Below are 15,922 nucleotides of genomic sequence, written 5' to 3'. Positions count from 1 at the left end.
AGATAATGAGAAACTAGTTTGTTACAAACGGATGCGCCATCGCATAATAACTTACAATTAATACTTAAGAAAATTAACTACACTGAGCGACAAAGCAATTCGCAAATCCACAGGTGTGTTCGTCAAGTTCCTGTCATATCTAGCAGATCTGGTCTCGTAAAGAACATGAACGAGTCCAAACAATTAATACCCCGACGGAAATATCCACCCATAATGGTTCGAGCTTCCCTTCCATTATCAAAAATTACTATTGCAATTTAATTTCGATGGGCGGGCACGGCGACGTGATCCAGTTGCAATGCGAATTGTCTTTTTCAAATTAAATGCGCCAAAGTATGTTTAGGCCCCCCATTTCGTGTATTTCGAGTACCTATGTTATTATTTTTCTTTTGCAAAATGTAACCTGAGTTGAGGCACGTGTGGGAAAAGCACCTTTGTTATTTTAATTTTGCAACGTCCTGTGTTCATGTTTGTATATTAAACCAACGTAGATAGTTTATTTTTTATAGCAATGAGGTATTGGCATTCGCAAGTTATACGTAGATGTCAAATTGTGTGGGTGATAATTTATAGTAAAGTAATTGAACACAGTACTTGTTTGTTCTTGGCAGACGAGTTACAGCTAGAGAAAGATAAATTATGGAGGTGTGAATTTGAGATAAACTTCTGTAATATCATGGATAATAAGAAAACTTGGAGCATCAAGTGCTTATCGTGAACAACTTCTGAACTAACTTAGAGTAACCGGTTCTTCTGGTGATTGTAGTCGATGGACTAACTACTCGTTATTTGTGTATCTATTCGATGCAGGACGCAGTTCGTGGAAAGCTTCAGGGTCCCGTTATATAAGGGCAAATAGCGCCATTTGATTTAAATTAAAATAAAGCAAGTGACGATATAAATTTAGTCAATGGCTTGAAGCAACCTGGATGACGGAACTATGCTCGGAATCTTTGTGTTTTAGCATCGCTCGGGCTAGCCAAAAGCCAAATATTTGATATTTTCTTAGACATATTAAGTTGTTTAGGTTCGCTATGTATAAAGTTGATTAATGAATACAAAATTGAAAAAGAAAATGTAAAGAAAAATCCTAGCTAAATGGCTTTACCGCTCCAGAACCTGTACGCCAAATTTCACGAAAATTCTGGAAGCCGTTTCCAAATTGTATACAAAAATTGCTCGTCTAAAGATCTAAGTAACATACTCGTAAGTATGATTACTGTTTTATATTTAATCAGTTCTTATTTCTTTCTGCAATTAATTCTGTTATAATTACTGTTGGTATCTTTTAATTCAGTAATTCTGTTAATAATACAACAAAGATCTTGACCTAATTTTTCAGCAAGATGATTCAAGGTATATGATTTTATTTCATTCACCGTTACGTTGTTAATTCTTTGTAATCCTATAGAATTAATTCATTTCATTAATACGGTCTTGAAAATAAACGTGATTACCTTTTGTAACAACATAAACATATTATTTCCTTTTGGCCAAGGCTTGTTTTCGTGTATTGTATACTAAATAATACTTACAAACTAAATGAATGATGTTAATAGAGAAAATTTAATATTAAATGGGATTTTTTTTCATTCTGGTAATCTAAAGACAAAAAGTAGAGACAAAGGATTTTCTCTGAGAAGAAACCAGTTTGCATACATTTTTTTTTTCTTAATCTACTGCAAATTTATTAAGATGTTGATCAATTTATAAATGGATGCAAGTCTATAGTTGTAATAAAGCCTTACATCTCTGTAAACCTGTATACAGAGCATAAATCACGCTTGTTCATTTAAGTTATTAGTAATATCGACATGAACTTAAAATAAGAATAGTTCATCTTATAAATTAGTCTTGAAGCATTAATTTATGAGCGCTATTTTATTATTAGATTATTAAGAACAATGTAATACAAATTTGTGTTTTGTTTTTTTTATTATTATTGAATGGAAACACGATTAGATTATATAGATAACTCTTTTGCTTAAGTAGAATAAGGATTACATTTGCTTTTTGGTAATTTTAGGATTCGATCGTGTTCTGATATAACACTTTATTTTATTTGCTTGAAATGCCTAAAACATTGCCATACCAACGTTTCAAGCTAAGATGGCGTGTATAAACATTTGTATAATCTTGTAAAATGTATTTTGGTTTTTTGTAAAAGAATTTAATTTGTTTTATTCGTTAGCGTATTAGGAAAAAATATCGGGATATTTAATAAAAAAAATATGTAAGAGTTTATAAAAATGTATTTAATTACAGATTACAACCTACTGGTTGAGTACTGGTATTTTCTTCATAAAAATCTTATAATATTAGGAATCTTTCTTAGGGTGCTAGCTTATCTATATACAGTACAAGTCTTTGTCTCAAGATTTCAAAATTATATTTTACAAAATGAACACTGTGAACACAAGTTCACAAAGTTCAAAAATCTGAACATAAACTATACAATACTTAACTTTAATGACTAGATAACAATTATGAACAATTGTATATTCTACATACTAAGTGGAAGTTGTAACTTTAATACGTAAGGCTACACTAAGGCACAGCGTTATTTCGAATCACTTAAATTATAACTAAATGCTTAAGTGAAACAAATAAATGATCGATTCAGTCTTCATAGAGCGATTCCATCTATGTGGGAAATGCAGTGGGGTATTCGTTCGGCGGAATGCATCGATGGGGTCGTTACAGGCCACCATTATCCCCTCTCATTAGGAATATACTGATTGCGCTTAATTAGAGGTTCTCTCGGAGCCCTGCGCTCCGGCGCTCGGGAGCCGGGACCCTCGGGAGGATTACTCGTTTTTTCATAATCACCAAGCCGCTGATTGGCCGCACTTTGATCACCGCAATATACGGTTCCTGGGAAAGAGGAAAAACACGTTTAAAACATCTGAACTAAAAGTCAATATTGTTAAGTAATTGCGTCAGTGCTTTGACAATAACAGGTAATTCATAGGGACGCTAGTTATCAAGGCCCGCGACGCTTTACAATTCCCATGAACAGTGCGCGGTATCACCATATGTTTGCATAGAGCTTAGCAAATATTGTAACACGTGTGCTTCGCTCGCCGCCCTTCTATTTCCTCTTGAGATTTCGTCTTCCGGTACAATAAATTAATAGCCGACGAAGCGTCTCAAAATATTTTTTGCGAGATTTAATATCTTGTTTTTAGTCGCGGCGCTACCGGTTCTGCTAACCTATCGGGCCGGACCATATGGTGACTATGCCAAATGTTTTTGTTAAGAGCTCTCATTGACCGGACGAATCACATTAACTTGGAATTATGTTTGTGAGAACTGAACGCGATTCCACTTGAGAATGAAAGTCATCTGGTCATCTTTTATGGCTGCCTATTATTAGAATAGATCACTTGCATGTGCAATTTTCCCACTATATGCGGGGCAAACCGCAAGATTGTTAGAAGTAATTGCTGTTCGGCTATTCAAGCAAATAAGAAGGTGGAATGCGGGTCGCTTCTATACTTAAAACTTGAAATAGAAAAGTCTACCTTTGAACATAAAAAAATGCTACCTAGCTCCGAGCTTTTATAAAGCGACATATTTTAACATTCGCCATTGTTGCAGACGCACCATTGTGTCTTCCTAATTCTACAATGAAAATATATAGTCTATCTTACGGTTCAATGCTCAGCCATAATGGTTGATGTGTTTACTTTTTGCGTCGGATGAAGGTGAATCTTCATTCAGATTGTGCAATATAAAAGATTCGGTCCCTATGCCAACCGTGACTAAAGAATCGGGATTAAAAAAATATTCTAAGTCATAACTACCTGACTATTCCAAGTTTGCTAGCGTGAATAAATATACAAAAAATATTTTCGTTAAAAATTTGATAAGCTGATAATACGCACCTACCAACATATTTCTAACAAATGACTAACTAATAAAAAGTAGATAACTTTGGAGCTTATATTACCAATGGCGCGACGAAGCCAAACAGTGATAAGAATTTTATTATCAAATTTTGAAGGTTATGTTATGTTTGCATACTTAAAATCATTCAAAAATATTGTTATCTCATATCTTAATGTAACATTTTTAACGATAATAAAATTAATGACTATAAGAATAGTAAAATAAAATTTAATTAAGCTCACCTTCAATCACTGTTGCTGCCACCACGAAATGACGTCTAGAAGCTCTTCATCTTCTGGACTCATGGGTTCGTATGAGTCGTATGCGTCGTGACAGCCGGGCCCTGCGGAGCTCTCGGAGACGAACGACGGAGCTGGTGAATGAGACTCTTCAGACAGCGGTGGAGTATGCGGCCCATTAGTCGTAAGGACCAGTCCCGACTGTTCTGAACATCCTTCTTCACTTTCTTCCAATAACCGCTTTAAACTTTTTATGTACTCCACCGCTAGCCTCAAAGTATCCACTTTGCTCAATTTCCGTGAAGATCCTCTGCCTCCAGCCAGAGCCGCTGTGACCGCCGAAGGGATGTGTTGACGAAGTGCCGCAAAACCATTGTTAACTTGTTTCACTCTATTCCGCTCCCGAGCGTTCCTACGTGCTACGGAGGCTGGCTGGGTCGGATAGGGCTGATGAAGATAAGAAGACTTCTTCTTACAGCGGCTGGGGTCCACGGGAGCAGGTGCTAATCTCCGTGGAGCCTGAGATTGTAGGTGCGTCAGTTTCTGATCAACACCGAGATTTTGGTACGTGTGAATAGCCGCCATCGGCATCGCGAATGTACGAGTAAACTTGTGGAGTGTATCGAGAGAGCACTTGTGTGTGCCGCGCGGAGGTCGCCGGTGGATTGGCGGAGGTGGCTCGCACCCCCGACGCTAAGTAGCGCGCGCGCCGGCGGGCGGCGGCGGGGGCGCGGGGCGCGGGGCCCGGCGCGCGCGCGGCACGCGCCCCACCGCCCGCGCGCTACTTGTTGCGCTGATCAAAATACGCCGGCGCTTATTATGCCATAGAGCGGTAAGCTCGCGCCGCTATTGTTGCACGTCGTTGCGCGTAATTATCCCGTCCATTACCATGTTCGGAAGACAGGCTCTGCTCGCGTCGTCTACTTAGAAGTCGTTATAGAGAATAGACGCTGTAAACCGATCTGCGACGATACTGCCTTATATTCCCCAAGAGCTTTTGTTTTATTAAATGAGTCTAGTAAACTTTTTGGGATTTGATTACTAGCAAGATAGCTTTAAATTTTAATAGTAATCTTCTTAAATTGTGGCAATATATTAAATTAACTTTGTAATCATAGTGAATAGATTTAACACTACTACGTAACGTCTACGGCGTAGCACTACAATTACAACAATGAGCTTAAACTTGTTGATTTCAATAGAATGTTGTTTTGCCATATGCCTACGCTAAAGTCGTCTGATTGCGTAGGCAGGTGCATTGATGACGTCCATGCGTAACCTAGCGCAGTGAGTTGCCAATGGCACTTTATTTGATGGCTTACTCTCATTATAATGTTAGATCTTTTGATATTTATAGTGTGCCAGCCACTCTTTAAGTTCTTTGCGAGCTTGGAGATAAATTAGAATACTGAAAATGTAATTTTTATGCCATCTATTCAAATTCCTATGAAACCTGCTCTCAAGAATCCCCTTTTAGTTTTATGTTCACTAAGCATTAAAAAATTATTCTAACTCGTATTTTTTGTTATTTGCTTATCAACTACTTGGATAAATATGAAGACTCAAATTAAAACAATTACTTTAAATCGTATCGATAATCTTGTTTTGTGATAATTTGTTTAATAAAAAATCTTTTGTCCTCAAAATCTGTGACCGGCGTGCGATTTAAGGAGGCGGCAGGTTGTGGCAGGTGCGACATGGCGCGCGACACTCTCCGACTATTCCTACGTCACCTGTACCTCTTGACGGCACACGAATTTCAACTTTCCGCCACACTGTTAAGGACTAATAAGCTATTTTAGCATAATAATATAACGAAAGAATATTTCTTATCAGTCGAATAAAATTTAGTAAATAAATACTTTTTAAAATGAACATAATCAGCTGATTGCCCTCTAGCCTCTCGCATTTCATACATTGAATATTGAAATGAAAAAATTGCATAATTTCTACAATTTATTACCCGATTTATTACAGGTCCAATTGAAAAGTGTAACGGCAATAACTCACTCGTGTTGTTATTTTGATTAATTGGCATTCATGCAAATGAGGCTAATAAATGTCTAGCAATGATTTATGTGTCCACGTTCAATAAATTTAAATCGTGTCTTGAACTGTACATAACCATAGTGCTTAAGGCTTAATTCGTTTTATACTACTGGCTGGTATCAATTTTCTGTGACTTTTATCGTCTGAATGTAAATAAACAAACTCCACTCAGTTTATCATTTCCAATTACCTTGACTTTAATTAAGTTATTTAAAACTTTTTGAAATAAATCAAATTTTATTTTATAAAATTTGTGTGGATAAAACTACCCCTAATTGTGCTCCGTCATGCCATCTATAAAACAACCCCTAACAATGCGAAACTATATATCGATACTCGATTCATCCATGTCAAGGCATTTCTATGAGGCAAGAGTAGATGGCGTTAGAATAGCGCACGTGTGAAGGGGTGGGTTTGAAGGGTGTGTCAAACTAAGTTTCAAGTTCAGAAATATAGATGGCGTTAATCTGAGTGTGTACATTCCTATAAGAGTTCTGATAGAAAAATCTTTGATGTGTAAGTAAGTCGATATTTTAGTTTGTTGTGTTTTTTTATACTGTACTGGGTAAAGTAACGAGTTCATTTTATTAAGTAACGGTCGATTGAGGCTTTATATTAATTGTAACCAAATAAGTACAATAAATGTGTGCTACGAAACGCTACGAAATTAAACTATCGTAGAACTTTCTTGAGTGTCATTAACGTTTATTGATACGGGAGCTGTAGCCAATTACACTATGTAATGCCAGAAGGTGTCTTCACACCTAAACTCCCACAAATAACGCCATTAATTAAAAAATATAATAAACTTCTCGCGAGCTTATTACCTTACTCTTAATTACTCGCTTTCTGAGTGGTGTTTGATAACATCAACTCGATTTTACGAGCATAGAATCGATGAATGTATATAAAATCAATGTAGTGTTGTCTATTTAATTAAAATTTCGTAATTTAAATCAATCGTGGGAATATTCGAACCAATATTTTGTATGGCCTATTTCCTCATTTCTTTTTATTATATCAGTTCATAGGACGCATTTATTTTAATTCAATAAAGTGTAAGTTGGAGAGCTTCGGTTTTACATCATTACTTACCTGAGACGTCTATTGCATATTTCGTTTTAACGATGACGAACTAAATTTTGCTCTGCTGTCAGAGATGACATACCATGCAAGTCGTAATTAAGACAATAATGTAGAATTTATCTTGATCGATATAAGTAATTTAATTGGATTATAAAGCCTTTGACTTAATGGATTGAGAAAGGCGGCCTACCACTTTGATTGGAAGCAACTCGGTACTCCCGCGTTTTTGCCGATACAAGACATTTTAAATAGGCCTCCGCCGTAATTATGCTGTCATTTTGCAAATTTATTTACATTTTTAATAACCGCATCGGTTTCACGAATTAATTATATTCAGCGTCAGAAAAGCATTATTAAAATAATTTATATCGATCCTCTCACGTAGTAAGTAGGTGTTCGTATAAATAGTTATTTAATGCATTATTTAATAAATTACAGAGCCCGGTGGAGGAACATCGGAGTTTAGCCGGAGCTACATGCAATACAAATGGTAATACCACGTCGTGAGACACAGACAGATTCTGATTGTCATCAAAACAAACGTTGTGCGACTCTTTGTCTCAGTAAATAACTTTGGGTTATCGACAATAAGTTCTCTAGGCGTGCGTAGGCCTATCATTTACGAAATAACAATCGCAAATAAAATGCGATGCGCGTGCGTCGGGTATTAGCGGTGCTGCGCGCAAACATCGCGGTCGGGTGTGTAATTTCACGTGCGCTGACACGGAGGCTGTTCGGCGCGATCGCCATACCACAATATATCACATGCTCGCGTACGCCGCCACACTGTATAATTCGTGTAATTTATAGTAGTCCGTCGACTAGTAGCGAGGCGGCCGACACGGTTAATAGCGCGTAACCACGCGACAGACGCATTCGTGTACACTCGGCGGAGAGCGCCGCCGGCACGCCCCGCGCCGCCGCCGCGCCGAACGATGCCACTTGATTAAATGCCCCTATATCATAGTCTTGCGTTACGCTTTAACCTGCTCACCATACCGATTACCGGCGATTTGAATAAATATGGCATAGCTTTCATAACAGTACTTATCGAATGAAAATTAACACTAACGACCATTCATTACTGCATCCCAGCACCTCCTGTTGTCAATCATTCAAATTAATATTAATCGGTTATATTTTGTTGCTAATAACGAATAGTTCTCGTACTTCATTATGCGTAAACGACGGCTAACGAACAATAAACGTCACTTTAATATTATTAATATTGCAATAAATTTTAAGTGGTGACTGTACCGCACGTCGGTACCGAGTGTATTTAAACAACGCGGCATTTTTTATTTATACCTCTAGTATAAAGTTCGCACACTATCTAGTTGAGGTTTTGTATTTATTTTGGTTCATCTGCTGCGATTATTCATTTATCAAGAAAATGGCGGAGCTTCATCAAACAAATATCTTTCTGATCTTGAAGAAGTATCTTGTATATTATTAATTATGGACATATAGTGAAGCGTCGATAGGAATAGACGTGTTCGTATGTTGGTGGATGCTATACGCGGCTTGTATGACGGTGAGTTATAAAATGAAAGTAAAGGAATGATGTTCGCTTAATGTGTACATATCATGCGTGTTCGCGATACCAACATGGGGTGTTGATAGTGCTTCAGGGCTCATGTACTTATAATGATCTGGTCTTAAAAGTGCACCAGCGCATAAGTAATGACTGCAGCCAAACGCATTATTTACTGTTAACTAAGTATGTGAGTTTACCTTTAAAGCTCGCGTGACTCGTTTAATGCGCATTTTTCTTTCATTTCATCCTAATATAAATAAATTATTACTAATAAAAAAGGCAAAAACATTTATCATCGCGAAACATTTTCTCCGACGATGCAAAAAAGTCGGAATAATAATGACTTGTCAAAATAATGACGGAAAATAAGTTAATCGCATAAAAATGTCGTCGGGCCGCCTCCGATGGGTTTCTTGCACCAAACGAATTGACGGCAAAGACGTTTAAATTAGAGGGCGCAAAACAATTATCAATATTTAGCGTGTTACTCTAATTGTGGTCCAAACCGAATGCCCGAGGCAGAGCCTCCGGGCTCTTTGTACACGTGTACGTAATCGCAGGAACAACTTATTAATTAATCATTTTGTTTAATTAAAACAGCATTAACATAATGATTATCGCTTGGATTTAAAAGCAAATTACACTTTAACATGTTTCGGCGATTGCAATCTTGTATTAATCATAAATGTTTTTCTTTTGCCATTAAAGAGGTTTTCGTGATAGATTTTAATTAACTGGTAATGTTTATTTAACTGGCTTTGAAGTACTTCAAATTAACAACACGATTATGAAGATATAATTTTATACATTTGAATAACTCGTAACTAAGTTTTGTGATTGAACTGGACATGCAAAAATGAGATTTTCATTTTTCGCAATTACCTTCTTTGACTTAACATGCTTACAAAGTATTTGGTAACAAAAGCAAAACTGTTGCTCATCAAAATAGTCTGCAATTTACGCATCAGTTGAGAGGTCAATGAACGGTAGTGAACTCTAACAATGTTCTTGTGTTTATGGGCAGCAAAAGATATCCAAATGATTTTTCCTACTGCAATGAGCGTTTAACAAATCTTTGTTTATTTTTTATTTTTATTAGATACTAGCTGACCCAGCAAACGTTGTTTTGCCTAATGAATTATTTCGTCCAAAAAATAAAATATTTTTTTTAGTGTTAGCAACACTTAGGGTATGAAACATAGATGTTAGTCGATTCTCAGACCTACTGAATATGCATATAAAATTTGGTAAAAATCGGTAAAGCCGTTTCGGAGGAGTACGGTAACTAACATCGTGACACGGGAATTTTATATATTAGATTAAGAGTTCACTCACCTTAACTACTGCTGCCAATACCAAACCACGCAACACGAACTTAAGTACTGTCCCACTTAACAAAGTATATACCAAGCTTCAAGCTTCTAACTTAATTCTAAGTAGATCTACGAGTACCGTTACAGGCGTAACTACGTTCGCCTATTGTTGGTTCCTCGCTCCCGATTGGCTGAGATTCGGAGTGTTGCCGATCGCTCCACCAATCACAGCACAGAGGCTTTGACTGGCAATAGATTTGTCGGCAGGTTCCGCGCATGCGCTCTAGGTATTTAGTTGTTAATTAGAGTTGGGTAGTAACTGTTGTTCTTGTTAGATTTTGTGGGTGTCTTATGTGATATTGTCTTATTGACATGTTTGTTAATTCGTCGTATAAGATTTCTTCTAGCCGGTTGGAACATAATTTTCTGGTTGGAAATCGAGTTGAAATATTTATTAGACAGATCGTGTTTATTGGTTTTTAAAGAGCCTTGAAATTTAATAATTGGAGACATTTCAAAAAGTTTTGTTATTGTGTGTTTTTCAATGGTTTCAATTTTTAATCAACAATAATATTCAATTTCACTTTACGTGAAATAGAGACTTTAAAATAATTTTGTATCCTTTAAAAAAAAAACAGGTAAATCTAAGTCCATTTTTAACTAGATAAAAACACAATACAAAAAGTAACACGCCTCACATTTTATTTTATTCAAGGATCAAACACTTACAAAATGATAACGAGACATATCATTTATAAATCTCTCTTATTAACAACACGTATTAAAAGTACGACTACTGAGAAACGATTCATTCAAAGAGTTCCGATTCCAATTCCAGTCACATTGACAATCAGCTACCGTAAACGGTCGAACACACAGAAACATACAGTAGCTATTTCAAAAATCAACCTTAAAGTAACGACATAAAGTTGATTTTTATTTTGGTAAAGGTTAAACTGTGCGGTTGGGTGTAAGTTATATGACAATAGGCCGGAACTTTTACTTTTGTTTAAAAAAATATAGATGCGTATTATCACGTAGTAACAATTTCCCCGTCATTATGGAGAACGTGTCATAATCTGTGACCGGCGCAGGCGCCAGATTTTATTGTCTTCTCGGGAGGTGAGCGTGGCCTGGTTGTTAAACAGACAGACAGTCTTTAATAGACAGTGATGTTTTGTGTAAGTATATTTATATCATTCATCTTCTCAAAAAAAATAGTGGATAATTTTACCTACATTTCTTGCATGAATAATGGAAAAACGTTAGCAAAACGACTCATACTTTTTCAGCCTTAATTGCAAGGTTGTGAATTGAGTACTCAAAAGAATAAACATTAACTCAAACTTTAAACATCTTAATAATTCCATACAAAGTACTCTTCGCTAATGCCTACCAAAAGACATCAACGAACGTGCACCTTTATAAAAAAATACAAAAATACACAAAATTAAACAGTTGAGTTGCATCAACTAAATAATACGTTACCATAAACATTGTATGATATAAACGAAATAATTATCTGAATTGATATAAGGCAATGATCTCTAATTACAGGACACAGCCATATTCTGCAAGTAGCAATTTGACAATGGCAAATGTGAGCGATTGTCAATGATGCGAGTCCACGTGACTCCATTCATTGCACTCATCTGCAAAAAGAAAGTCGACGAACACTAAGCAGCAATATGTAATTTAAAATGATTACCGGCCATTTATAAAGTGCCTTTTTAAATGTAATGGAAACTTATTTTGGCGGGACGAGAAACGGCGCGTTCGAGAGCCAAATGAAAACAAAAAGATGGTTCATACCTAGGATTAATTAAAATTTATTCGTTGAATAAAACAAATAATGATGAAAACTATTTTTAATAAAACTGTTATTAAATATCGAAACGAGACGTAATAATCATTTAGAGGCATACAATTGTTTAAGCTTAAATATTTTATGTTGCTAATCTATAAAAATATTGTCAGAGAACATTTCATAGGCTTAACGTCACAATCCCAACAATTTTTATATCTCTCTCCATTCATATAAAATTTCATCTAGGTATAGTCTGTTCATATTTCCTTTAATTCACATTTAATAACTTTATTACGATGGTAATTTTTATAATGATTTATTTATGAGATTTTTATATGATTTACAATTTTATTATAACGAACCAACGACGCTATAAAAATATTTATAGTTATACAATTGTCATAAATGTAATCCAATAATGTACATTTAATGGTATACCTACTATTACGCTGACAACTACTTAAGAAAGGGATAGGCAGAGGCTTATTCTTATTTGCTCTCTCATAATATGAATTTTATGTACCCGTTCAATATTTATTTCATTGAGTAAATATTAAAATGAGTTTAAGCATATTCGAGTACTTCAGGGAAAATATATTTAATTTTAATTTACTCTTTACAGTTATTTTTTAATTAATACCCTTTAGCTTTTGAACCTTTTCGCCGGTACTTATTTGCTTAGCTCTCGGAAATATTACTTAAAATGGCATGAGTTTGGTTATAAAAATTATTATGTTTCTAAAATCAAAACTTTCCGAGTACGTTAAAAAAACATTATCTTTTAAAAAAATGAGGATAAACCACAAGGATTTTTATTATTTCAGGTATTATTTTTATAGTTACAAACTTGATTTAATAAGGCACCAACGTGTGATGTAGGTGTACGACTCACATAATGGGGAATGTGACGATATTAATACTAATGTCACTGTAAGGTAACTTAAGCCCACAAAAAGTGCTTAAGCAAGGAAATAAATAATTTCAACAATGTCGAAGTCACGCTTTTATTTTACAAAAGCTGCCACCCGCGTAGCCGCATTGATCACGGCTCGCAAACTAGGTACAGTCGACCGAACATTACACACACTTTGACCTTGACACCAACCTTATATCAACACCATAAGACACATTTTCGTGTGCTGTAATTACTAGAGATGTTCCGAGCACTGTATGGAATAAGCAACACTGCTAAATGTGGCTGTCTGATAGAATCATGCATGTCATTGTAATATTTATATGCTAGCGAGCAACTTGCGAGTATTTGCTAGTATTGACTAAGTATTTTTGGTATGGTAAAATATAGCCATTTATTTCGTGAGAATTTTCGTACTTAACACAATATAAATAAAAATATTAACATAAGCGGATTAAAGCAATTAATTTATCGTTTAACTTCGTACCTGTAGCTACAGTCATACGTCTCAATTAGGTATTTCAATATCTAAAGCCAATTTAAATATAATAAATGTCATACTTGAGGTTAATTACGATATTCTCCATAAAACACTTCTCTTTTAATTAAGATCTTTGTTATCTCAATAAGTCGCTACCCAAGTCGACCAAATAAGTAGTCCTTCCTGCTTCGTAAGGACGTAGTACTCGTTTTACAGCTAACCACCTTGCCGCGTTCACTGGCAAATAATAGCCTAACATTGAAACTACGACAGTCAGTTGAAAATCATCAAACTCTTGTCACTAGAATAAAATAGTCATAAAACTAATTAGCAATCTAAGCGTTTACGACGCTGTAAATGAATAAAATGGACCCCGCGATGGGTCCCGGCCAACAGTTCACATGATTTCTACCGGCCGTTTTTGTTTCAAGACCCTGATGAAGACATTTCAACTAATTAAAAGTCTAACGTTGTTTAAAATGCGTATCGCATCAATATGTATGAATTCAAAGATCTCAAAAGTAAAGCATGAATACTCACTTCTTATCTTCCAAACAATTCAGTACCACTAATTTAGACTTTACTCCAAAGGACTTAGCTCTCATTAGGATTCATTTAGTCCATCCAACACGATATGCCGAAGAATTTAAATAATAACAAAAAGGTCAGCACCTCCTCAACGATCATTAATGATATCCTGATTGTAATTAAGCGTCCGACGAGACAGTACTACGGGAGGCCAAATAAAAACTTGAAATTGTGTATCGTAACAATGAGGTATTAATGAAATGCCGATCAATTAACATGATCCCGCGGTGGGGTGCGCGTCTCTGTGTGATGAATAAATAACACATTTCCCTTAATATACAAATGGCCGGGTTATACGGTAAAAAGCGATTTGGCGTTCGTAAAGCTCGCCCCGTGATGCCGGCGTACGCCAGCGGGGAGTTACCGCACTATAGTGAGAATTTACTATGCTGGCCGCCATAAAAATAAGCCTATTCCACAACGCGCCGCGTCCACTGCCTCATAAAAACTTTCGCAGTTCAATCTCGAAATACAGCAGTTCTCGTCTATAACGATTTGTCAATTAAATATTTATCTACTAACAAAACGCTTTATCTATTACAACCCGAATAGATTTTTTAATAGAAATACCACTTTTGCCTCATAAAATTCTAAGTTTATACCGTTTAATATCGGTGAAGACGTGCACTTAAGCAAGATTACATGAGTTCTTTTTTATCCGCGCATAAGAGCCGGAGATCGGTTAATACAGGCAACGAAATAAAGTGCCAATGAAATTACCGGATCGCTTAGTGAGTATGCTTACCATTACGTGAATATAAAAGTTCCTCACTTAATAAAGAAGTAGATTTTACACAGAAACCAGATATGCAACATTTGCAAGTCCAGTTCCGAAATAATCGCCAGTAAGAATTTAAATAAGGTGCCAATTAGAAGGAGGGTTGCGAGTGCTGGCATTATTATAATGTCTTTTAATAATTTTATGTGAGCGACATTAAATGTTTGACGTTTACTGCTTCATAATAAAATCTTGGTAGCCGATCACGTTCATATGTTCTTAAAGCGACTTCATAAAGTTTGGTAAGTCCATTACAGCATTTAGTCGTATTCATTAAGATTAGACTTTCATATTGAAGTACTGTGTTTCAATTACGTGTGTACGGCTTACTAACATTTGTCCAGCTTACATTTTAACTGAAAGGTTTTAGTGCTTAATAAAAACTAATGTATCTTTATCGCGGTAATTAACTTATTGAATATAACAAGATAAAATATGCAATAACAAAATTAATTACAAAATAATAAACATATATTTTTATCATTACAAGATATGAAAACGATTACATGTAATTATTATATATAAATTAACTTAATGGCTTTTTCGAGTTTCAATATAAATACCAATAGTTCACTCGATCACTAAAAAAAGTAACGACATGCACATATCAACCTCGGAGGTTGTGCGTGTGTGGTACAGCGCAAAAAGCAACTTTTGAAACATGAAACAATAAATCAAAGCACAAAAAATACGTGTTACCGCGGTCCGTTGTTTACACATACCCATTGACATTGTCGCGAGCCTAAAAACAACCAGGGCTGCACTTGAGACCCTTAAGGAGAAGCTATGTCGCCAAGACAACCCGGTAAAAAGTAGTCCAACTAATAAGGCAATATCAAGTACATTTCATCTGTAATAGTTTATGTTTAGAGCATCATTGAAGATGTATTACGAGTGGTTTTTGCGATACATTTGTTATATTTTTTGAGTGAACCTGCTGCGCCTTAACAGGCCAGCGTTGTAATAAATACTTCTCTTTCCTCATTACCTTACCGCCCAAACCGACGACATGCAAAATACAAAAACAGCAAATGACATACGCCAATACCCGAGCAACGTATTCACTTAGTAAAATTGAGAAATAAAGAGATTTTTTACCATTCAAAACGTGCTCTAATTGATATTTTATTCAACGCTTTTGCTCGTTGGGTGGCGGACATGGAAATATCAATAATGAATATGACACCAACGACGCTGTGCGGTGCTTTTGTTTATGTAAATTTAATATGTTTCATGCAAA

At 35.7% G+C, this 15,922-nt stretch overlaps 1 protein-coding gene across 1 annotated transcript; it reads right to left on the bottom strand.

Moving 5' to 3' along the window:
* Positions 1-2,022: 2,022 nt before the first annotated feature.
* On the bottom strand, positions 2,023-4,871 carry LOC113508473 (achaete-scute complex protein T3-like). Its single transcript, XM_026891539.1, has 2 exons — positions 4,134-4,871; positions 2,023-2,874 (listed from the first exon to the last, which is right to left on the bottom strand). The coding sequence occupies exon 1, from the start codon at positions 4,719-4,721 to the stop codon at positions 4,140-4,142; it is 582 nt and encodes a 193-aa protein (XP_026747340.1). The 5' UTR covers positions 4,722-4,871; the 3' UTR covers positions 2,023-2,874; positions 4,134-4,139.
* Positions 4,872-15,922: the final 11,051 nt, after the last annotated feature.

Source organism: Trichoplusia ni, chromosome 2, assembly GCF_003590095.1.
Source record: "Trichoplusia ni isolate ovarian cell line Hi5 chromosome 2, tn1, whole genome shotgun sequence".
Taxonomy (NCBI): Eukaryota; Metazoa; Arthropoda; class Insecta; order Lepidoptera; family Noctuidae; genus Trichoplusia; species Trichoplusia ni.
This window is presented reverse-complemented; position numbering and strand designations above follow the sequence as displayed.